The sequence below is a fragment of the Condylostylus longicornis genome, unplaced genomic scaffold (assembly GCF_029603195.1).
Source record: "Condylostylus longicornis isolate FDR11 unplaced genomic scaffold, ASM2960319v2 ptg000018l, whole genome shotgun sequence".
Taxonomy (NCBI): Eukaryota; Metazoa; Arthropoda; class Insecta; order Diptera; family Dolichopodidae; genus Condylostylus; species Condylostylus longicornis.
The window spans coordinates 2,118,211-2,145,750 of NW_026577987.1; the positions used below are offsets into that span (position 1 = coordinate 2,118,211).

At 24.7% G+C, this 27,540-nt stretch overlaps 1 protein-coding gene across 3 annotated transcripts in view; it reads left to right on the forward strand.

Moving 5' to 3' along the window:
* The window catches only part of LOC129606292 (protein slit), a 220,591-nt gene that overhangs the window by 162,349 nt on the left and 30,702 nt on the right, over positions 1–27,540 (forward strand). For all 3 annotated transcript variants that reach the window (XM_055516533.1, XM_055516534.1, XM_055516535.1), the window contains exons 11-15: positions 15,347–15,500; positions 17,915–18,133; positions 18,229–18,300; positions 22,380–22,748; positions 22,926–22,997. In XM_055516533.1, coding sequence (XP_055372508.1) covers positions 15,347–15,500; positions 17,915–18,133; positions 18,229–18,300; positions 22,380–22,748; positions 22,926–22,997 — 886 coding nt within the window. The remainder of the gene's footprint in view (positions 1–15,346; positions 15,501–17,914; positions 18,134–18,228; positions 18,301–22,379; positions 22,749–22,925; positions 22,998–27,540) is intronic.

Consider the following 27,540-nt stretch of genomic DNA (forward strand, 5'->3'; position numbering starts at 1 on the left):
ACCTCAAAACTCAAAAATTTTAATAATTTTTACTTTATGGCACATTTAAAAAAAAATTAAAATATTGTGCTTATTAGTTTGACTCTGTCAGGTTGTGTGTTCGTCTTATCCATTTGTCTGGTAAAAAAAAATTTCCCTGAGACAATTTTAAAAAATTTTAAAAATTAAAATTTTAAAAAATAAAAATTTTATTAAATTTATTTTTTTCCATTACAAAACGTACATGCTTAATAAGTTAAGTAGCTTAAACCATTGTATTATACCAGATTTTTGCAACATTTTTCTCTTGAAAACGGAAACTTATATAAGTAATTTTGTCTCATTTCACTAGAACTTACTTCTTCTCTACGGCTCTACCGCTTTTACCTCCTTGTGATTTCATAATTATCCGCTTTCAAAATAAGGAAAATGAAATATCCGCTAAAATTTATTGTTTCGAAACTGTAGGCAATTTACGAATTCTAAACAAAAGAAATATAACAGATTCTTTTCCCAAAAAAAAAAAATTTAGAAACGTTTTTAGGTTTACGATAGCTGCCCAATTCAACCGTTATGTAAAACCAACTTTTTTGTCATTTATTTCTTTAGTGAATGTCTGTTAACTCTTAAATTTCTCTTTCCATACAATTTCTAGCTTTCCAAAAAAAAAAACGAAATGTGATTTTTTGAAAACCAATGGTTTGACCCAAGTTTATTAGCTGATTTCGCTTTAGTTCGTTTTTCATTCGTCCCTTCATTTACACCTCTAATAATTTATTCATTCAAACTTTTTTTTGTACAGTTTTCCTGTCAAATTTTTCCCTATTTTACTTTTCTTTTTTATCCTTTCTGTTTTTTCGTCCTTTTTCAGCACCAAAACAAAAATTGAAAATAAAAGCGAGAACTAATTATTATTTTTACTTTTTTTATTTTCTTTTTATGAATAAGTATGTATGTATGTGAACATGTACATATCCATTCTCCACCATTTGTCCGTCTTTCTAGAATTTAACTTTTTCTCCTTTAGTGAATAACAGTTTTATTTGACTTTTTACTTTTCGACTTTATGGTTGTTATTTTTGGCTTTTTTATTCTTTTATATTTGAGAACAATGAACAAAAACTAAATTTTATCCCATCATCTGTTGGGCAAATCTAAAAATAATTCTACTATATAGAGAGAGCAAAAAAATAACAAAGATGATACCCAAGAGTAATAAAAAATTCACAATGTTTAGCTAATAATTCCCTTTTTCATCTTTCGCTTTCTTGTTAATTTTTGAAAGGGAAAACTTAAATTTTTTTTACAAATTTCTTCTCGTATTTCGTTATTTTATTCATTTTTACTTAATTCACTTATAATATTTTGAGAAAAAAAGGAAAAAATTCAAATTTATTACAAAGTCTAAATAAAAAATTTACAGTAGAATTAGAATTTTAAAGACTTCAAAATATAAATTTTGGGGTTTACGGCTCATTTGAAACAATTAAACAAAAAATGGATTTTAATGGAAGATTTTACGCAAAAAAAATTAAACATAAGCATTATATTTGTAATAAAACACTCCTTGATCATTTCTGCTTCATTCCGATGATGGACTTAAGTAAATAACTAAGTAATGGTAGATTGGGCGATTCCGCAACCACCACGTGGTATTAACGCAAGACAACAAGATTTTACTTTTTAAATTTTATTTATAATTTTATTTATATTGGTAAGAAAGCAGACAAAATCGAGGCTAGAATATGGTTTTCTACCTATTTTAAGTTTTCAACTAACACACGACACGTTTACAAAAAAGCTTTGTCAAATTTGTCTAAACTGCGTTACTTTATTCTATTACAATATTACTGAAAACCATAAACATTACCTAATCATAATACCAATAAATTTTCTTTGTCCTAAAATTATTCTTAGAAAACAATTTGATTTTTATTATATTTTCAATAAGAATGGAAAGTTTTATTTAAACATTTTAGAAGGAGAAAGGAAAAAAGTTTTTCTCGTAAACATAACCGTAACATAAAAATTTATTATTTTCAATAATAACTTGTAACTACATATATTTATTTGTTATTGTGTAATTTTACTCATCTGATTAAGAAAGGGACTATTAGAACTCAATTTACTTGGTACATTTTAAATATAGATTAACTTTGCTAAATAAATATCAAAATTTGAATAGGGTATTTAAGGGTCAAACAGCATTAGAAAAAGCAGGGCATTAGTCTATATTTTTCAATCTATAGCTTTAAAACTAACTGTAATAATTATATTATGTGTATTATATGTACTACATGTGTGTAAATGTAGCAGACCTTTCTTGATTTACTTGCAGTATAGTAAAAATTGCTCGCACAAAGCTTTTCCAAGTCCTATATTCCAATAAATCAAAATAAAAACTATTCTTATATGTATTTGAAATTACAGATCTAATACTGTAAAATAATTACTAATTTTTCTTTATGAATTTTCTTTTGGAAAATTATACGAAAAAAAAGGGAGAAAAAAATTCTTTTTTTCTAATTATATTTTGAAATTTTCACCTTTCCTTTTTCTATCATTTATTTTAACATTCTTCACAGGATACTTTTAATTAATTCCCTTTTAAACTTGACAAGGTTCATTTTTGCTATTATTTTCGCCTTCTACGTTTTCTATTTTTTTTTTCTTTTTTTCCTTTGAATAAAGGTCAAGTAAAAATTCAATTATTGAAAGGGCAATGCCATCAAGAAACCGTTTTTTATCACCTAAATTGGGTCATTTATTTACTGTTTTTCAAGTATGTTCATATTTACATAAAAGTTGTATTTATAATTTCATCAAGAAGGCGAAAAAGGATCTTTTTAGCTATTATGTTTTGTGTATTGTAATTAGAAATTTAATTAGTCCTAAAATAATTTCAAATATATTTTTAAGATGTACGTATATATTTAATTAAGTGATTTTATTTCTAAACCTTTGTAATTGAAAAATACAATACATTAAAATTTCGAAAATAAAGCTATTTTAATTAGGAAAAGAAAAAAATTAAGGTACAGAAAATTTTCTTTGTTATGCAAAATTTTGTCATAAAAAATATACACACGTGCAATATATATATTTAAGTGAATAGGAAATCAAAAAATTTCCAGAAAAAAAACCGTAAGAAAAGCTTTTATACTTAAGTGGGATTCTAATCCCAAAATGGGCAAAGTGGTCTTGTTCTACACTTCAAGATAACATTAAGGAATTCTTAATTAATCTTATTCAAGCAATATTTTAATTTATTTAAAATAACATTTTGAGAATTGTATAATCTTTAAAACAGATGCTTGATTCTATTATTACTGTTTTTTCAAGTACCCATCACAATTTAAATAATAAAATGGAAATGGAATTACTTAAAGCTTGCTATCACAATATTGTTTTAGTATTGTTATTTTTTACTTACTATATATAAAACTCTGGTCAATAAGCAATGAATACAATTTGTCCTAAATAAATTTTTCAGCACAAGTTTAGTAGAATTTCACTAAACAAAAATTATATTACCATCAAGTAAATTGTTACGTACACGCATGTTTCGCCATTTTTCAAAATTGGCATTTTTTAAATCGATACACAATTTTTTTTTGAAAATTGCAACAAAATAAATTTAAAGTTAAAATTAAAATATTTTGTAATGATTTTTAAAGTGTAAATGTATGAAATTAATAACTTCAAATCAAAAACAATGTTTTGTGAGAGTAGCTCTTTTTCCCTTGAGCGAATTATTGCACACATTCATGATGAGGAAAAAAATTTTTTTTTCCACTTACTTTATGTAAATTTAATACACATTTTTTTATGGCATTTTTAATTTAAATTTCTTTTTGGAAAACTGGAAATGATTTCTGATTGGAAAAGACTTTTAAAGATTTCATCAAATATTTTTTTTAAAATACCAAAAATTTCAACTAAAAAATTATATTTTTCTGTCAGTCGCGTCACTGACGTGATACAAAAAAATTTTATTGTCTCCTCAAATATGCCTTTCTGGTAGTCGTGTATTCCGTTTCTCGCCATGCACTATTGAGCCTTTTTGCAAAATTTAAAAATTTTGTACTTTAAACTTAACATTTAACATAAATTTATTATAGTATGGCATAGTTATTTAAACTGATACACGATTTTTAGAAAGCTTTCTTTCGAAAGGTGAGTTTAACATCAAAATGAATAGCATTTCAATATTTTTAAATGTAAACCTATTTTTTGAGTAAAATACCTTTTTTAAATCTATATCATTTTACATATTGGCGAAAACAGTTTCCAAAAATGAATTTATTGCTAAAAACACTATACTAGTTGAATACCAAGAGCGTTATTAAAATTATAATCATACAACTTACAAGGCCCATTTTAATTACTTACATTTTTTAATCAATAACGAAATACATATTTTTGTTACACGATTGAAATTAGTTATCTAACCCTAGTAAAATTGTTTCTAAAAATCATTGTACCATCCAAGCACTTAAATGAAAAACATAAATTTCATTAGTTCATAAAATATAAGAGATGCACACTTAAATTCACCAATCTATCCAAATCAACCATTAATTCTTCCTTCCACATCTATATTGGCAATAATAATTCGATCCTTTATTGGATTCAATTTATGTAAAATTTTTAGTGAAGGCTTTATGCAAAATACTATCAATAATTTTTTTGCTTTGAATTCTTTGCAAGAGGAGCCAACAATATTGTCTCAAGAATTTCTTTAGAAACAAATATTTATTACACTTTAAGAAGATGTTAAAGATCGTCTCATTATTAATTTTTATTAACTTAAGATTTTTATGTGCCATTACTGTCTTATCAATGAAAATATAATTTTGTTACTAAATTATTTGCAAAAAAAATAAGTACATTTATTGCTAAAAGCAGGTTTGTTCTGTGAAGTATAATAAACTTGTGATTCAATTAATAATGCTGAAAGGAGCGGAAAGCTACCAAATTTATTCGTTTTACCGACCGCATAGCATACTATAAAGAAAGCTATGTTTCGGTAAGAGTTTTCGGTATAAGCGCACTTCTCCCGGGTAGGGAAGCATAAATAAACTATGCATTTTTAGAGAGGTGTCGGTCAAGTTTGGTTGAACCGATTTTAATGAAATCAAATGATGAATTTCCGTGGGTTTATTTCGGCTTCGTCACGGACTGATAATTTTTGGCATATGTCGGACGCCGGAAACTGGACGCTTTTGCGTGCCAGTATTCCCAAATTATTTTTGTGATATTTTTGTGATTATTTTTGTGATGTGGTTATGTGCTGACCACATTAGATTTTTGACAGTGAATTTTTTCAGTTTTTTGCTTATTACTTATATTTTATGCAACGCCTTTCAAAGCAAGTTTTCTTCAAATATATTGTGTAGCTAGCAAAGAATTGGGGTTACAAAAAAAAACTTTTGGAAAAAAATGCATCAATATTCGTTATACCGACATATTATATCATATGAAAAGATCTGATCTTTTGAAAGATTTTCAAAAACCAGAAAAACAGTTTTTCAAGAGAAAATGCTTTTATCAGTTCATTTTATTATCTCATTGATTTTTTAAAATACCTCAAATTTTGAGCTATCATAGTAGGAAAAATTTGATCCTCAACAAATTGTAGAAGTATTTTACACTAAAATTTTACGTAATGTACGTGCTTTATCTTGTTATTTCTCCAAACGATAGATATCTCGAGGAACGATATTTCTAAAAATATTTGTTAATGCTACTTCCAACTTTGCAAAATATTAAAATACTTTATCAACACGGCTGCAATAACGATTAAGCTAGGCGAACCTAAGAAATACCAACCTTTGTTATTTGTTTTTTTTAGTCCATTGAAATTTTACAAAGTATCGAATTCCAAAAAGTTTAGTAAAAGCTCTTGACATTGTACACTTTTCTTAAATGCATTTTATACGTAGTCGAGACGTAAGATAAAAGTAAATCAGGTATCGAAAAAATCGAGCACGCTTATACCTTGTCATTTAAATGTTACCATAAATAACCAATTAAATAAATTAGCATCTATTTTTAGCAATAAAGTGCTAGTTATTAAGTTTTTTTCCTAAAATGCAGCATAAAAATGCAATTTTTTTAATGACTTGGTAACGTTCGTAAAAAATTAACTTTTGCATAGAACTTTAAATTGAACTTTTCAAAAAAACGTCAAAGTATGTAATAATATTGTAAAAATTGTATTCTAAAATGTACGAAAAGCTTTAGTAATTTTTTTTACAATGTAAAGGTTAAGGTATATTAGAAGCTCTGAGACGGTACTACAACCGTATTAAAACCGTACTTAAATTTTTTTTACAGCATTATTGAAGTCACGGTATCTCATAGATAGGCTTTTCAACTGTACAAATCATCCTCATTTCGAAAATCCTCATTTCAAGAATATTATAAATTTTTTATTTAATCCAAATAAAGTCATAAATTTTATAGTTTATTTTCATTTACTTATAAACTAAAAAGTTACACTATTATAAAAATAAAATTTATAAACCGTATCCAAAAGGAATGATTAAAATTCCTTTTTTATTGATTTTTTAAGTTGAAAAAAATGAAAAAACTTTTTTATTTTTCAGTTTTATGTTACTTTTTTAAAAACGCCAAGTTTTTTATATCTTATTATTACTATACCTAAACTAATATTCAGCATTAAGAGTATACTTACATAGATAGACAAACAAATTAAATTATTTAAATTTATGCACACTTTTGCATACTTATTTATTCATCCTTTGAATTTTCAAAAAATATTTACATACATAAATTCTGTATAGATGTAGATATTGAGTACCAAAAAATTTTATTTTGTAACATTGCGGTATATAGTAGCTTTTTCTTGTATTCCAGAAATCAAATAAGATTTATTCCATGTTTATGCAGAAATTAGTTAGAATCATATCCAATGAGCTGTTTCATTTTGGATATTTAAACAAAAAAATTAGAACAATATTTTATTTTTATTCACAAAATTAGAAAAATATTTCCAAAAAATTAGTTTAATAATTTTATAACACTGAAACTAAACAATTTTTTTATGGACTTCTTTAATAGAACGAACTTCATGTCCAAATAACTATCCCGCTATTTATTTTTCCTTATTCACAAAAAGCCCTTTTTTAACGACTGCATTGCATACAATAATGGAGGTTATATGACTGCACCAAATTTCGGATGTAGAGTTTTCTGTGTGAACGCACTTCTCTATAGCAGGGAAACGTAAATAAAGAATAAAGAGATGTCTGTGCGTGTGTCGGTTTGTCAAATGTGTGTTCAAATTCGTGTGAACCGAACTATCGGTCCGTCTCAAGTTCGGCGTAAACGATTTAAATGAATTTTTATATATGTACGTTTATTTCGACTATGTCTTGAGAATATCAGTCTTGAGACTGATTGGCAGATATAAAATTGTTCGCAATTTTTTATTATAAAGAATAAAACTTATGGGATTTTCGTTATTTAAAGATTTCACTGTATTCCAGAGTAAGAAATTTACACTCGTAATAATTATTAAACAGTAACAAATTTTTTTGAAAAAAAAATTGTTCGTGAGTGTTATTTGATGGCGATTAGATATTGTTCAATCTCCCCATTAAAAACTGATTCATTTTCATATCACATTTTAAAGAAATCAAAACGTTCAATCTATGTTTTCCAAGCGCATGGTATGTAAACTCTGTTTAAAAATTAATTGAATGTATGTATGTACATATGTATATAAAAAGTAAGATTTAGCCAGCGTTTACAAATCAAATATTGTTCATGGATTTTGTTTGTTGAGAATTGGATGGCCTTATATTTTTTTCTCAATCAAACACACAAAACTTTTTTCGTTCAATGTTGAAAATCTACATTTGATATGTAAACACTGTCTAAGACTTCGAATGATTGCATCATGGAATGGGGAACTGCAAGAATTAAGTTAAGAACGAAAATCTCATACCACACATTTCTTTTTAATTTGTATTTCCGGTAAAAGGACAAACTGAAGATAAGCATCAAATGAATCTTATATATCTTTGTACGTATTGATATATATTATGTACAAATACATGCAATATGTATAATAAGCGTCTAAACGTTTAAATCTCAATTTTCGAGTATTTTTATACCCTGCTCCTTCGTAAATCTTTGAAGTTTTGATGGAAGGTCTGTCTTCCTTTTGCTAGCTGCCACACAACTCTAAAAGCAAATTTAAAATATCCGAAAAAATAATAAATTTAGATTCATGAAACTTGGCAGTTGTGCGTCCAATTATCAGACATATTCGTATTTCTGCAGAGTGGATAGACAAGTTCGAGTAATTGGTATACAATAATGAAAGCCAATTCTAGATATTTTAAAAACAAATTTTTTAAACTCAGATTGCAAAGGCGTAGGATATACATATTTCGGTCGGTTTATACCGATTGAAACGTTTTTGCTTGTTTCGTTTTGTACTTGTATCTTTATTAAAATAAATTTTAAATTAAGTCATTATTTTGCAACAAAATTTCATATTTTACTGCATCTTTGTTATTTTAAACCATTAAAAAACAAAATCGACAATGTGTCGTTTTTATTTTTCTATTCTGTTTTTTACGACATTTTATCAAAAACTCATAAAAACAAATTCAGACAATTGAATATAATAATAAAAGTAGTGTAAAAAAATTACTTATTGTTGAAATTTAAATTTTATTCTTTTTATTTCGTTACCATTCATTATTATTTATTTCGCAATACACGAACTTTACGTGTATGTACATATAAACATCAATAGGTACATTATTCAAAAAAAAAACACGCGAACGTCCCCGGTGGGCATTTTATGATTTCGATTGTCTAGACAAAAAATACAACAATCATTGCTACTCTTAACTTAGAAGAGTCCATTTTTTGCAAACCAAAATCATTGAAAAAAAAATTATTATTTTAGAAATTCAAAACAAAAAAACAATGCAAGAAGTAAATAAAAACAAAGGCAATTTTAAATTTTTTTTTTTTTAGTTGTAGGCATTTTATGTCTCCTACCATGTAAAACAAATCTACTTGTACATTAAGGCTAGAGTTTCCAAACTCTTTTTCAAAACCAATAGAAAATTTGTATTGATTGTATTTTATCTCTTTTGCACAAATTATAAACATTGAAAGATACACGTGTCTGCTGGTTAAAAATATTGCATGCATTAGCGATTCGATTTAACAATTTTATTCGACAAAGTGTAGGTTTAATCGTTAATCCTGCAATTCTTCAAATTCGAATCTTTAAACTAATTCTTTATTGCTTTGTCAATGTTTTATCCAAATCTCGTTTATGTTTTTCCATCAGTTTGAAAAGTATGGAGTATGAGTTTGAATAAGTGAATTTGAAATTCAAACTTAAAAGTTAATTTATTTTTTAAACATCAGTTATAAAGCAATTACTTTTTCGAATATCAACAAATTTAATCATTCTTAATCAACCCAGTCATAAGTAATAAATAACTGGTGGCAATCTTCGTATAAATTTAAACCGAATGGAAAAGTATTCTTCAATTTATCTCTATAGGACATTGAATATTAAACCGTGTCCATTAACAAAGACAAAATTATCAGATTTAAAAAAAAAAGATAAATAATATCTTATCATGTACAAAAAAAAACCTTATTCGGGAACAAATTATACGGGATTGTTTTTATCACAACTGTTACTAAATAAGTGTCTGTTATTATATAGTTATCAATAAAATTAAACATAGAATACCAATTTCCATAATTTTCGCAATTTTTATATGAAATGTATTTATTACTGAGCTTGACTGAATAAGACTGAACACATTTTGCTTATATATATGCTTATATACTATGCATTTCAAATGTTCAAGTAAATATAAAAGTAAAGTTGCAATGCGTGTGTTCAGTTAGTACAAAAAAGTTAAATGTCAGTCATTGAAAATAGTAGCTTGTCATATATGACATAACCTTGAAATTTAAAAAAAAATTACATAGCTTCACAAAAATTTCTAATTGGAAGTGAAAAAATTTACTAAAAAATCTTGACTAATTTTTTTAGTTATGTATTTATCTGCTGTAATTCCAGGAAGAAAAGAAAACATAATTTAATTGACTGAAATTGAAATCTACATTGCTTTATAAAACATATGTCCATGATATAGTTATGATATTTTCATTAAGACCATCGCTGTAGGAAAAAATTTGTGTAAATTCACTTGTTTTCTATTGTGTAGTGCATAACTTATATTGGCTCATACTTGATACAGTATACTTAATTTCCTATGGAGGATCTATTAGTGCATAACTCGTTTGTCTAAAAGGATTCACGTGTAGATATAAGTTTTTTTTCCATAACATGTAACATGTTTAATGAATTTGAATAACATAAATAATTTAATTTGTCAAATAATGAAAAATGTGGTCCTCAATTCATTTTCGAATAGTTAATTTAGAAAAAATCTTCCCAATTTATTCAAAAAAGTTAGTACGTACCAAAAGACAAAACTCTGTAATCTTCCATTTTTATAAAAATGCAAAATATGCAAAAAGTAAAAAAATTTACTTTTTTTTTAATATACATACGTACATTACGAGTTTATACTCGTTTTAACTTGGAAGGGGATTTTCAATTTTTACTTGTATGAGGTCATTCTTAATAAACTTTTGTCAAAAATAAGAAAACACCAATTTCTTTAGATATTCTTGAATTTTATTTAAATTGTGTGCATTCTGCTTATCATTTTGATGTTTAACTTTTGGAACTGGAAATAAAAATGAACTTCCAATCATAAAATCGTGTTAACTCGTAAATACAAATCAATTGCAAGAATGAGAGTAATTTTAAATCAATGACAATAATTTTAAAATGAAGAGTAAAAATATTTTAGGATAAAGTCATAAGAAGTAATTGAATGAATTAAATCAGTAACAGGGGCACTTTAGTAAATCGTAACTCTCGTTTTTAGCACTTTTCCAAAAAATTTTTGGAAAAAAGTGCTTATTAATTTCACTCTGTAGGTCCATGCAAATGTTTTCTCTTTGCTCATCCTAAATGCATGCAACCTTTAAAATATATTTATACATGAATGAAACTAATGTAGTAGATACATTCTTTTTAAAAGCAGTACTTTCACTTATTGAAGGGAAAAGTGCTACTTTAGAAAACATTGGCTTAACCCAACTTTAATGCTACCAATTACGAATCCCATTTGAAGCGTTAAGATTTATTTTAGTTAGCAATTAACATTATTCCTCGATAATATGAAATCTTCTGCTAACACACTTTATTAAGTTTTAGCACAAATTTCGATTCATTTTTGTATGTTGCTGCACCTGAGTCAATCTTCAAATTTAATCATGTAGTTTTTTCAAAAAAAAAAATAAAAGTAGTGAGCTACATAGAATTCAGATGCTCTTGGGAGCATTTCTGTTAATATTCGAAAAGCAGCGGCCAGTAAATTTTATGTAATTTAGGAAAAAAATTTAACCAAAGTTTTGTTATAAAACTGCATTTTAACAATTTTTGATTTTAACCATAAAAATGGACTTGGAACTGTTTTAAAATTCATGACCATATTTCATTATTATACAATATATATTGACCATATTATACAATATATGTATGTATGCATATAATTTGATTGTATTCACGCCACTGCAAACTTCCCTTAATGTATGCAAATTTTGAACAAAATATCGAAATAAAAGAAAAAGATTCTATAAAAAAATACTTTTTGAATTTTTTTCGTAGGAGTTTTTTTTTATTTTTATTGTACTGCTTTTTTTTTGCATTGACTCCATTTATTTTTATCTTTTGTCGGTTATTTTATTATTTTGTTATTGCTTTTGGGCGCCATTTGGTGGTCAATTTTTATTAATGGATTTCTATGTCTATAAAACTTTTTTTTTGTAGTTCTTCGCTCTATAACGTACGATATTATTCATGTTAATACCAAAAAATTTATATACATACATACATATATACAGAACATAGATCACATACATACATAAAACATACATAAGTCCTCTCTTCTAGACAATTATTAATAACTGTCATTTTGCTTTGTTTTTTTCCATCTGACAAAAATTATGTGAAAAGTACCTGCCCACAAGCAATTAGAAAATTTATTATCATTGCATCAGGTGATAATAATTTCATAGTTTATGCAAAATGTTCATACATACATAACATATGTTTATATGTATATGGCTGTCTTTATAAATTAATATTTAGTTATAATGATGTAACTAGGGTACACAAGGCTCTCTTCGATGCTTTTAGTAAAACGAGTATAAATTTTTTATTTTATCTAACCTTTAACTAAATGTATAATAAATTAAAAACATGGCCTCTCAAACCATTTTTTGCACTTAACTACAGAAGTGAATTTAAACCTTTAAGTACATACACACATACATATATTTATGTATATGCGTAAGTACAAGATGTTATTCGAACGAAGTATGATGAATGCGCACAGATTTTTTACTATGTGTGGTTTTGTAAACAGATTAATGCAAAAATTATAAAAAATACATCGAAAAATCATAGCTATTTCAAAATTTTGAGTAATAAAATATTTTGTACGTTTGTATACGTAAAAGTACATAGGTATATACAAGTAACTACCATATTTCCATATTCGGCTTAAAATATCAACAGAATATAACATACATACATATGTATCTTTTATTATTTAATATAAATTATATTGAATATAGAAGAAAGCAGCCAGACTAGGCATAGCCCTCCATGACAACATACAAGATTTTTCAATCGCTTCTATGGGTGAAAAAGTAAAATATATATATATATATATATCTATATATGTACATGTCTAAATACTTAAACATTTACATGTTTACACAAACATTCGTTTGGGTAAAACGAACCGTCAATAATAAAATAAAAGATTAAAATACCATGAAATATTTATTTCTGTATTTAAAGAGAACCAAGGTCTATACTCTATAATATCGAAGTCATGATTTCTAACAGTAAGTAGAACAATGGCATCATCTAATATTCAAAAGAAATAGTGAAATATTAAGAACGTTAAACAAAATTTTCGCTATTAGAATATTTTTTCAAAACCCTATAGAAATTTCATTGCGCATCAAGTTTTAGCGGGCAAATCATAATTATAAAATTTTAGTTTTTAGATAAATACTTATACAAAATTCTGATAAATTATCAATTTTCCAAACCATATGGGGAAAAAACTTTATGTGCAATATAACTTCTGGTTTATTTCTGATATAAAAATTCACACAATTTCTCAATAAACCAAAAAAAAAAATAAATTAAAATTCCAAAGATTCAAAATATTATTTTATTGTATAATTTAAAATTTCATAATATCATAATTATTATTGTACAAAAATAAATCAAAATTTTATGTTATTCAATGTTTTATTATACATATATAATTTTTAATACTATGTGCAACTTCAACTATTTTAACCACAATTTTATTGTCAGATATTGTTATCATTTTATCATTGCTTTTAAATAACAAAATTAAATATTTGCTAATCTCCTCATAAAGATAATTGAATTCATTATTATTTTATTTGAAATTATTGTATTATTTACATTATAATTTCTATATTGGAATACCATTGGATATCGATTAACATTTTCAGCTCTAAGACTTCCGGCCATATTATTATAGTGCACAAATAGTATTTAAATAAAGATGAGAGAAATATCCTGTAATTAAAATTTAAATATTGTAACATTTATGCTAAATTAATTTACTTTATAATAAAAGCGAAAATAGTTGAAATTATTTGCGGTTTGTTATTGGCTTTACAAATTAATTTGCTGCAATTTTATTATTATATTAGTGTAAAAATTTTTATGTGTGAATAAATTTTCATATTTAGCTTGGTATTTCAATTTATATTATATACATACATTAAATATAAAATTTTTAAAAATTAGAAATTTTTAAAATATAGTAATTTAATTAATATTATTATACGTAATAATTATTATTGAAAATTTTTTGAATCTAATTAATTTAATAAATTCCAAGCGAATATTCAAATTCCAAAATATTTTTGCATAGTACCTATTTATTCAAAAAAAAAATACTTATATGTATTTTGCCTCTTACAAATTCAAATACAACGTGTCTATAATTGTATTATTGAATCTTATATTCAAAAACACTTGCAACAGCTAGGCAAAATAAAGGTTCTTGTTCGGATTTTGCCACCTAGATTTAATACAAGAAGTTTATATTACAGGGCTATATATCTCAAATTAAAAAAAAAATAAGATATCACAATTTTTAACACTCTCTATCATTTCTGCAGGCACTGAAAAAGGCCAGAAGGCCAGAAAAAATTTAAATCCTTAAACATGAATGAGTAATATAATTTTTGTTTTTCGAATACTTTCGTAAGTTGGTCCTAAATTTTTGAAATTTGGAAAAAATTCGTATTGGTTTTTTTGTAAACTAATTCTACATTAAAGTAGTTGCAGTAAATTTACACAAACATAGCTGGAAAGTTAAGCTAAAAATGTATGAATTATAACTTTCTTCTCTATGTTTATTCTTATCTACATACGAAAAAGGTACAAACTAAAGATCAGAAACAATAGTGAAAAATCAGTTGTAAAAAAAATTATTTTATTTGACAATCCAAATGGAAATGTCAACTATTTTCAAATAATTATTTACTTTATGTCCGTGAATGTCAATTTTTGATGTCAAATTCAAAGAATTCTACAATTTTCAAAATATTTAAATTTAAAAACCAATTTTATTTATTAATTGCCCGTTTTACAAATTGCACATGGGCTCATTTTAAATTTTTCAATTTCCAATATGAAATTCAATACTATAAATATTTAATGTCCAAATAATCTCCTATAAATGAAAGCTAATCCTCATCATAAAAATACACTCAGTCATTTGTTTGCATATATGTACTTACACACGCAAATATACATACAAATATATTTCAGCAATCAAATTAATTTGAATAAATTAATGACTAATCACTTTAATTTTCTATTTGATTTCAATCCACCACAATTTATGCAAAGTCTAAAAATTAATTAAAATCAATCAATAAAAACAAAATTTAACAAAAAATGTTTTTTTGCCCCACAGTAATTTTTCTTGTTTTTTTTTATTTTGTTGCACAATTGGTTCACAAAATAAAAATTTCTACAAATATAAAAAGATGATTGTTTTTTTTATAATCTATAAATATTTTTGAAAAAGGAAAATTGTTCTGACCTTATTCACTCTTTTTCTTTTTGAAAATATCTATATATATTTACATTAATGTTGCTATATTTGAGTTGATTGCTATCTCTTTCTCTTATTTGAATTTATTGTAGGTACCAATGAAGAATATCGTACCAAAAATGCTGGAGAATGTAAAATTGATGCAGATTGTCCAGCAGCATGCCATTGTCATCGAACAACAGTTGATTGCTCAGCACGAGGTCTTAAAGAAATCCCACGTGACATCCCACTTTATACAACAGAATTGTAAGTAAAAAGTACAAAAAAAAACATCTTAATTTTGTAATTATAATACAAGTGTATACCTATAATATAAGTACATACAGCATGTAAAGCTTCTAAACCAATATTGCTCTTTTTATATAAAATTGTTATTTTTTTATTATAGATTGCTTTTTTTAACACATTTCCAACAAAATTAGAGAAAAATGTGCTTATTAACATCGCTCTTCGTGGTCATCCAAAATTATAACCTTGCCTTATAAAAAAGAATAAATTAAAAGTACATAAATACCTTATCAGATATAATCATCAAAAACTATAATTGTTTATCTTGACTCGCCTAATTAGTTTTTGATTCCAATTAGGCGAACACTGTCTTTGAAAAAAGCAATTACAAGAAAAATACTGTTAATGAAAAAGAATGTTAATGAGAATAATGTAATTGGTATATCGCTTTTTAAAAAAAAGTCTTGTCTTGTTCAAATGTGCTACTTTGCAAGCCATTTATTTAATCCCTTCTTGTTCAATATAATTCTCATATTTGTTATATAATGTATGTACATAAATGTGTGTATTCGTATAAAATAGAAATTATTTTTAAAACTTAATCAATTAATTTTGGGAAGCAAAGTAATAACTTAAGTATTGAAGTGAAGTGGATTACTTCAGATTAAGCTGATTTATGCCTTAATTGAAAAATCTAATAATGCTGATATATTGAGAATATAAAAGTTATACTATTAATATAATAAAGTAATATAATAAAGTAATGTAAATTCATTGGCTTTTGTCTTTCTTCTTTATTAAATTATTTTCGGTATATGTAGGCGGAATCGCCGTATCGTATAAAATTAAATGAACATAAAATAAATATATATACATGTTTATGTATATGAATGCATATAAAATCATTAATTTTTAAAGTTTGGAATTGGAACTTAAACAATTTGTTCGTCTATATTTTCTTTGAACTTTTTATGTTTTGGCATCTAATCGAGAATAGCAAAACATTGTTTTTGGAAAAATTTGAAATTTATGAAAATTATTTTGGTGTACAAAATCGTGTACACATATTGGAATGTAAGCTTGTAAATCTACATATTATGCAGCAAGAAAATACATCTTCGTATACTAAAGAAAAGAAAGCAAGAAATGAAATATTAAGATATTAAGGTTACACATTTTAAAAGTTCACAGATTTGTTTGGTTGCTATTTTAAATAAATTACTTGTGTTTTAATTAATAAAGTTAAGTCAAACCAATAGTTTGTAATGTAGTATTTTTCTCTTCAACAATTATAATTTTTTGTGTAAGGAATTTACCGTTAGCTTTCTGTATTCATAGAAATTTGAAAATTTTTCAGCTTTTGAGACGTGTTAACTTGAGAGGGGTGGAGGTGGGAAAAAACCAAATGCACTATTTATTAGTATCTAAAAGCTGTTAAAATTTCAGACTTTTGCAACCTGGGGTCTAGAAGAAAAGCAACATCAAAAATTTGGGAAGATTTAAGATAACGGTAAATTTTAAGGACAAGTTTGTTTTTTTAAAATTCAGGTATGGTATGCCGCAGTAGAAGAAGCAAGCCACTGATCATCTGCGTTTACAAAATTTGAAAATGACCATAAGCATTTATTCACTGTAATAAATTGTTGAAAGTTGGATTTTAAGGGGTTTTAGGAGTTATAACCTTTAAAGAGCGGATGATGGGGAGGGGGTGATGGGGAGGAGGAAAAGCTTTCTGCGGAAATAAGCTTTCTAGTAAAGATCTATTTACATATAAAATTTTATTTTCTATCTTCAAGGGTATAGAAGTTTTGTAAACATGTCCACGGACGGACAGACAGAGTCAAACTAATAAGCATTTTGTTTCAATTTTTTTTTGAAAATTTTTGGAATATTTTATTGTAGTAAAATATTATCGAATTATAAGTTTTACACTTATTTTATTTTATTCTTTTATAATAGCTTCAGATAAAATCCATCATTTAACTTTCACCATTTTCTGCACATCTTTACAGTACCCAAACTATTTGAATTCGAATCTTGCGGCACAGCTACTATATACATATGATATAATATGAAGCAAATTAGAATCAAAAAACAAAAAATTTAGAAAAACAATTTTTACCCCCTAATATTTAGCAAAGCGAAAACTTTATTAATTATGTAAGAAAAACATAAAAAGTATTTTTCAATTTAATATTAAATAATTCGAAAAATATGCATTTAAACCCGCGCCTTTTTTGATATTTGGCAAAAAATATCAGGAAACGAAGCTGTAATTCAATTTATAGTACTCATTAAAAAATAGAATAATTCTTAGATAAGAAAGTTCCATTTAAAATTTTACTTTGCAAATTAATATTGACTGTGTTCACATAAAACATTTTATTTTTTTTTTATTAATGAGGAGAAATTTAATGATTCTTTGCTTTCAGGCTGTTAAATGACAATGAATTGGGACGCATAAAATCTGATGGATTATTTGGACGTTTACCAAATTTAATTAAATTAGATTTTAGACGAAATCTTATAACAGGAATCGAACCAAATGCATTTGAAGGTGCATCGAGAATAACAGATTTATTATTGAGTGAAAATAAAATTAAACAGATTCATAATAAAATGTTTCCCGGCCTTCATAATTTGAAAACTTTGTAAGAATATTTTTATTAAATGCAAAATGAATTTCAATTTATATTCAATTTTCAATTTTAATTTAATTTCATTAATTAAATTTTTAAATTTTCAGATCCCTTAGTGATAATTTAATATCGTGTGTGATGCCAGGATCATTTCAATCACTTTCCAATTTACAGACATTGTAAGTTCAAACAGAAAAAAAAATCAATTTATACAATATTTTAAAAAATTTTTTGTTATTGCATTGTAAATTTTTTTTGTTTTATTATTATAAAAATATTTACGAAATTTTTATGGGTCGAAATAAAAGAGATAAACCCAATACTCATTTAATAATGAAAAGGCGCCAAATGAAAATACAATAGTAACAAAAAAACAAATAGCCAAGTATTTTACATTGTTTTTGAATATTTTATTGTTATGTGCAATGCCAGAGTAGTTGCTGGTTATGATGTGCAATGAATTTGATATATGGTGTTGGGTGCATTCTATTTCTGAAAACGGTAATAATTTAAAATTGTAATCCGTTATAAATGAATGAATGCAAATAAAGTGGATGCAATTTAAAGGCTACATTTTAAAGGGTATAATTTTTGTTTTTTGTCTTTTATGAATTTTTCATTGCGTGTACATATTAACTATGTTGAGAGAGTGTTATAAAACTGGTGCATCCTTTACAATGTTGATCATATTTGGTAATATAATTTTTATTTCCATCGCAACATTTTTGTTGTAGCATACGCAAAACTGAAACACTATCAATTAAGTGAGGAAAGCGTACATATGTATATAGTGCATCTTATACACTCTTTCATTTTTCTATATATACAAAGGCTATAAGTCCAAGCGACAAATTTGCCATTTACAAAAGGAATTTAAATTATAAGTTTTAAGTGGTCATTACTTGTCTACTTACAAAAGGATACTTCAAAATAATGCCGACTCAAAGTCATGAACTTACGAAATAGAGATTGACAATGGTTGCAAAGTTTTTCGATATTTATTGAATTCCACTTGTACAAGTATCCTATTAACATCCATTACAATCTATCCAGTTTATCCAATTTTTTTTTGTTCGTATATTCATTCGCATTATGTGAATGACAGGAAGTTATAACCCCTTTTGTTTATTGTGCAAATATTTAAATTTCTTATTTAAATTAATTTTAAATTGCAAATTCTACTTTTGTTAATTTACTCTTATTGTTCAATTTTAATTAAATTTTGTTAAAAAATATACACAAGTAAAATAATAATTTGTTTCAATTCGAATTATTAATTAAAAAAACCTTCATTCCTTGAATTTAATATTACTTTAACGAAAAAAAAATCTATTTTAATTTGGAAAACAAGTTTTTCATCTCCTGATTAAAACAGCAAATTAATATCTTGAAAAATAATAACACATTAATCTAAAATCTAAACAACAAGAAAGAACTTTTTTATTTTATTAAAAATTCACAGAGCGATTTTAACTTTCTGCCAAACGCAGGATATACTAACAACAATTGATAAACATATTTATCAATTTCTATTTTGTTTTTTTTTTTTGTTTGCGAAGGATATGCCTGTTTTAATCCATTACAATATCTTTAATCGTTACAATATCTTTAAAAACTTTTCAAAAAAAAATTATTTGTACAAGTATTTTAGAAATTACACTAACAATTTTCCCACTCTTTGAAAATTGAGAAAAATATTCATACAATCTCTTTCGAATATTCATATACAGAATTTAAATATTACTGTTTCAAATTAGTTTTGAGTTTAGATTATACATTTATTTTCGAGATAGTATAAGGCAGCCATGATAACAACTTATGCATTTTATAAAGGAAAAATTTTATCGAAATATTAACCCTATTGTTTAACGCGTTCCAAATTCAAATATAGTAAGTGCTTTAGTTTCCGAGGTTATGAAGAAAGTAACATTTTGATAACTATTATAACATGATTGATAACTATTATAACATGATTTTGATAACATTTTGATAACTATTTCAAGAACTTACTCGTACTTATAGTGCATGAACAAATGTTGTTGAAATATTGGCTCTATTATCAAATTTGTTTATACATTACTTGAATTATAGTCTCCAGGATTATAGTAAATAATGAAACCACTGCTTCGATCTAAACTAAATTAAATAAGATTTTTGCAGTTAAGCATTGGTTCGTACTACCCAAAGACCAAAGTCATATTTCCATTTACACTGATTATCATTGAAAAATCACAAGAGTTACACAAAATATTGTAATAAATATAAGTATAAATAAGAGTAATTGTACATATGAATATACAGCAATTACATGGAAAATATTGTGTAAATTTGAATACATCGATTGCATTACATATGCTCAAGCTAAAACCGATCGCCAATTTGAACTATACCACCAATATAGAAAAAGAAAACCTAAGCGGCTATAAATTATTTCACTTATTTTACATTAAAAATATAAAATATTCATAGATACGTCTGTATTTTACAAAATAAATTTATATGTACCAATTAATAACACTTAAATATAAGTACATTCTATGTACGTATACATGTTCCAATAGTGATTAATCACATCACCCATCCAGACAAAAGTAATCTTTCTAAATAAAAATTTATTTTCTTATTTTCTAATACGTTTTTTACTATCTAAAAAAATTAAAATTTACAATAGCGCAAATAATATAATAATTTTTCATATGTTCATATATGTACATATGTCTATGTTTGCGAAATACAAACGATCACTATATTAAAACAATAAATAAGAATATAAGAATAGCAATGCATACATAATTTGTTTGTTACAATATGTAATAAATCATCAAAACATCAAAATATTGGAATAATTTGGCATAAAATTTTTATGCATCGGTGCACTTGAATTAAACTCAATTGTAAAATATATAATGCCCCATTACAAATTGATGTTGCGCCGCAGATCAAATTAATTTTTTTTTGTGCCTACACAAATATTACAAATTTATATGCTAATTTAAATTTAAAAGCAAAAAAAAAAAGAAAATTTTCTTTTTTATTTTTTCAACTAAAATTAAAATAAATTTACTGGCTATTTATAATGTTCCATTTAGCCGTAATTTACTTTATAGTTATACATATAGTATTTATGTATAACATATATAAGTACTTCTGGCTCGAGATCGTAAATAACATAATAATTTACGCATAATTTTTTTTAAACTTATCCCAAATTACACTACTGCCCAATGTGTATACAACTTATATAATGGAAAATAATATTTATCTATATTAATAAGAAAATAATATTTATCTATACCATATATTTTAAGAAAAATGCATAAATCTACACACTTCAAAATTGAAATAGTAAAAATGGATACTTAAAAAATATTTAAGGGCATTAATTCAAATAAGAAATTACTAATACAAAATAAATGTAAACAATATTTATTAATAATTTAGAAAATATTTTAATTTACAGTAATCCCACCTATAAGCGGTACTCTTATGACGTATTTTCATACTACGCGATTTCAGTCCTTTGCATAACGTGGGGATTTCTATTAAAAAGAGATGTCGGTGGAACGTTATTTGAGATACCTCCGACAGCGAATAAACATTTAACAAAACTGTTTTTGGATTTATGTAATTTATTTGAAATTGACCGTTTTTTAGTTATATGTATATGCACAAGTTTTTTATTTGAAATCTTCTTAGTTTGATTTTAATAAAACGCACATACATATTTCGTTCATAAAATAGTTTTTTCATAAGATTCAATTTAAACCCCTTTAACGAGAATAGTTAAACGTGAATCATTTGTACATAACGCGTTATACGAGAAAACTTCTACAATACGTTTTCCTATAACGCGGAACGAGTCTACCGTGTTATAGAGGAGATTACTGTAAATAACGTAGAAAGTTTAAATATTGATAAATAGTTCAAAAAAAAATTTTAAATTTACATAAACGTTCATACAATGATAATAAATGGTAATACTAAAATAGATCAATTTAATAATTTAAATACACCTTCTTGTATTTTCTCATCACAATGAAATTAGAAACAACGTGCAATTCAAATTTGAGACTTTTTTAATCCTTCAAAAACATTATTTTTTCAAATAATACATTTTGTGTACTTATTGTAAACATATTGGGTATCATATTGGTATATTCACAATTAATTAAATTTTTTTTTTCATTTTTCAAAATTAAACAAAGAAAATTTTTTTCAATTTATTTTCCTTTTTTTATAATTTTTTAATGTTATATAGAAATCTCGATTTAAATCCATTCAATTGTAATTGTCATTTATCATGGTTCTCGGATTGGTTACGCAAAAAGAATTTCTCAGGTGGTAGTGCACGTTGTGTTATACCATCACGTGTACGTGATAATCAAATACAAGATATTGCACATCACGAATTCAAATGTACTCCAGATAATAATGAAGGATGTTTAGGTGAAGGATATTGTCCACCATTATGTACGTGTACTGGAACAGTTGTCCGTTGTTCACGTAATAAATTAATTGAAATACCAAAAGGTATACCAACAGAAACATCAGAATTATACTTGGAATCAAATGAAATTAAAATGATACATATGGATCGAATAAGTCACTTGAAACATTTAACAAGATTGTAAGTCCTTTTAATAATAAAATCGAAATTGTGATGCATGTATGTTTAAAAAAAAAAATATTTTTATCAATTCTTTCAACTTAAAATTTTTTATAAGGATAATATTATTAGCTGAAAATAAATTGAAAAAGATGATGAAAAAAAATTTAATTTAATATCATTTTTTTTTGTTTTCAGGGATCTGAGCAATAATCAAATTAAATTTCTTTCCAATTACACATTTTCGAATCTTACAAAACTGTCAACATTGTAAGTATAAAACTTTTTGAAAAATTATTTAAAATTAACTATAGGACAGTTCGAATGTACAATAAAACAGTTCGAATACTTTAGAATAGCACAAATTAAAATTATATCTAATTGAAAAAAATGAAAATGTTGCTTTTGAACCTGCTGTTTTTGTAATAATGACATATATAATATATTCATTGAAAAGCCTGTGTATGAGGTAATGGAACACAACCTCATTCGTAAACTTAATTTATGCTTACAAAATTCAGAGTCAAGTAGTTGCATTAAATAATGTAGATTGAAAGTATACAAATAATTTCGCAACAAATAGTACATATAGCACTCCTTGAGTCCTTGCGTTATGATGCAACAAAAAACTTTATTTCTTAGTTGACTTATTACAATTTGCATTACTAATTTTCTACTCGTACTTAAATCACTTAAAATTTTAAGTTCAGATGTTATAACATTTTTAAATTAAAATTAATTTGTAAAATTGTATAAAATTCTTAAAAAAATCAAAACATTTCATAAAACATAAACACTTTTAAATATTAATATCCGATTGTTTTAATTACATAGCACATTCTAGATCTAATAAATATCAAAATCCTGGAACATGCAAAAGATTTTGAAAATAATTTCATATAAATTAAATTTTACAATATTTTTTAAAATTAATTTTACAATATTACAAAATTCTTTCACACAAAAATCAAATTTCAACGCATTAACGCGAGTAATTCCCTTTTATACAAACAAATTGAAATTTCATGGTACCAAAATAAAATGAATAATAGTGCCTAGGTAATACTCGTCTATAGATACAATCAATAATATAAATTACTATAGCACCACAACATAATTGCACTTTATAATAAATATTTATTGGTAAAATATTATTTTTGTTTGTACTTTAACTTTCATAAAATTGCACAATATACATGTAACCTATACATACATGTATAAATTTTTAAAATTTGCAAAACAAATTAAATTTATAGTTTTTTAAATAATAAGTAATAAATTTGAAAACTTCGTAAATATTATCATTTGCTGAAAAAATAACACAAATATTAGATCTAAATAAATTTTTTCAAACGATGAACATTTTACCGAGATAGTATTGAAATTTCAATAGTTGTATGTATATTCTATACAATTTAAATACAATGTACAATTTCATGATAAATATGTATAGATGTAGAATAGGATAATAATAATATGTAAATTTACACATCCGGTGTTAATGTTAACAAGACTACTTTTACAATAGTAGCCCTTTGACATTTAGTTAAATTTAAATTCCTTTTTACTTTTTAAATAAAAAGTTAATAAAAATAATATAATATTGTATACATATGTGGTGGTGCAGGTTTTCATTAATTCAAAAAGTGATTTGAAAATTTCTCATAATTATTCCAAATCAGAAGACAACACATGTTAAAATTAAAAGCATTTGTTAGAAGTTGTCTAATTGAATACAATATAATTCAGTTGATTACAAAAACCTATACAAATCTTATACATTTACTATTCCAAAAATGAGAAATTCAGATCAAACCGGTGGTTTCTGAGGTAGCACATTTTCTAAAATGGGACAAAATAACTTTTTTTTAAAACAAGGTTTAAATTTCAAAAGGTTTAAAATATTTTCTAAAAGATTCTGTAATTAGTTGTAAGGTTCAAATTTCCAGTGGCTTTACTATGCAATTCTATTTCCGTGAAGCGATTTCCGAATTTGCAGAAATGGAAATGTAAAACCATATAAATTGATTGCTACTGCCTTAACATTTTTCCGAGTACGAAAATCGTTTCATAAAAGTTGAATTACATAGTAAGGCCCCTTGATTTAGAAGCGCAGTTCATTATATTAAATCCGAAAAAAAAAAATTTAAAGTGTCAAAATTAGGTAACATTATACATGAGACCACTGTTCTGAATGTCACTTCTTTGCAAACTCTTAAAATAGTTCCAAATATAAATATTGCACATCTTAACTTAAAGAACTGAAATTAAGGTGTAATAATTTTAAAAATATTATTTGACTTTATTTAATTAATATCTTTATACATGTGTACATTAAATAGAAAATTTATTGTAATACACTTTCAGATAAAGTATAAATTCTATAAACAATTTTGTGTTTCTTTTAATTAACAACAACCCTGAGTATTACCATCTCTTTGGTGTATTCTAAAAAATTGATGTAGATACACATGTATAAAATATACATATATATGTATATTGTAAAAAATATAATATATTAACGCACTATATAAAAGTATAACTTCTAATTCTGCAATGTTTCTTTATAAAATTATTATATAAATTCGCTTTGGGAAAAACAGTCAACATCCTGTCCCAATATTTATATATCTATATCTCTATGCATATGTATGTGTATATAAGATCTATTTATGTACTTATAGAATTTATAAACATATAATATATATACATATATATTTTAAGTAATGTTAAACCTTTCTTTAATAATAACACATGTCGTAAAATGTGTTGGTAAAATGATTCGTGATTTCTTTGAAAAATGCAACTAGAGAAAAATTTTATTTCAATACCTATAGGTAAATGAACACATATCTACACATTTTACGTTACATGTTAGTATTATTACGTTATTCAATATACATGATAAGTACACATAGGTATATATGTGTACCAAAAATAATAAAATTTTATATAAAAATAAAAAATATATAAATTTTCATTCAAAAGACATTAAAAATTTTCTATAAATTTAGTTCTACATTCAAGGATAAATAAATGATGGAAATGCAATTTTATAAGTAAAAATTCAAAATAAAAAGAAAATTGAAATTTTTATTTGTGGATTAAAGAAAATTTACAATATTACACGAATGTGGTTTTAAGAAAATTATGTGGAAACATTTTTCATTAATTTCAATTTTATAATTTCTTAACAAATTTGATAGGATGATAGATTTTTCCTTCGGCTGAACTCTTTTCCATAATTAGTGTTGATGTCGAAATCATTTATTAAAATAGAAGAATTCCTATTAAATTTGATTTTAAATGTATAGCTTATTATAAATTATGTACGTGAAATAGAAAAAAAAGCTAAGACAGTAAGACAAATAACAACAACAACACAATGAGACAACATTTTTATGTTAGATCTTTCTGTTCACATGCACAGTTCTTGACTGCATCATATGCAAATTAAATGTAAAACGTTAAAAAAGGTTGCCTCTAATTTTAAAAATGTTTTAGATTCAATGTTTATTGAAAAAGCCATTCACTTTGTCAATTTATGTTTAAAAATTAAGAATAAAATTGAGACTAAAAGAGACTATTGAGACTAATACACATATTGATTTATAATTTAATATTGTTTAGTCTAATACGTTAAATTAATATCTTACTTAAACCATCCTCTAATTTTAATTCAGAATAAATATTTTAAATTTCTTTTACTATTTCCGACAATTTGAAAACCTTTTAAAAGAACCTATCTTGGATAACTCTCTCTTAAAAGAAGAATTTTTATGAAGCAGTAAAATCATTACAAAATTTATATTATTATAAAATGAATTTGCAATGCACATACGTACAACATTATATATTCATACAGATATTTTAAAAGGACATGAAAGTGCTACATATGCAATAAAATTCTATTAAAATGCTGTAAGCATAATAATTTTTTCATTGCACGACATTTTATTAAAAAAAAAATAAAAAATAAAATTTAAAAACAAAGAATCGTAGATTTTAGATTTTATAATTGAAGTAAATATTTCTCTAAAGCCATTAAATGCAATAATAAAAAGTATATTTGTACACTTGTATTTTTATTATTTTCGTACTACATTTATATTAAAAGTAGGTATATTATAGTATATAAACTTGAACTTTTTATTTTAAATTTATGGCTTCATCAATTTAACTTTAAGTTTAAAATTAGAAAATTTTCTATTTAAAATTTGAGGTATTTTGTATTTGTACATACATATGTATGCATATATGAAATAGTTATTATAATCTTTTAGAATTGTAGATAAAAACGGAAATTCTTTTACAGTATATTTATTAAATATAAATTATAAGTTAAAATTAAAATTCATAAGGGACAAATTGATATAAATGATGAACTCATAATGTGTATAAAGAGAGTCTATTATAATTATCCTTGAAGTTTTCCTAATGATGTTTTTGATCAAATATTTATTGAACATAAATGAACCAAACTAATATTTTTATTACAAAATTGCTTATACGAATAAATAAAGCTATGTTAAATAAAAAAAACTATCTGTTATAGATGACAGAATTGGAAAATTCACTAAAATCTTAAGCACATATAGAAAGGAAGAACAAAATTAATTTATTTACACAACTAAATGTAAATAACTATATCTTTGTACTTACTGTATCTATATTATAATAGTGAATATTATATAATATTTTTAATGTAAATAAAATTATCTATACATAAACGTACTCTAAAATTTCGAAATGAATCAAAGGAAAGTCATAATGTGTACTTGTATATTATAATTTATAGAAATAAATATATATA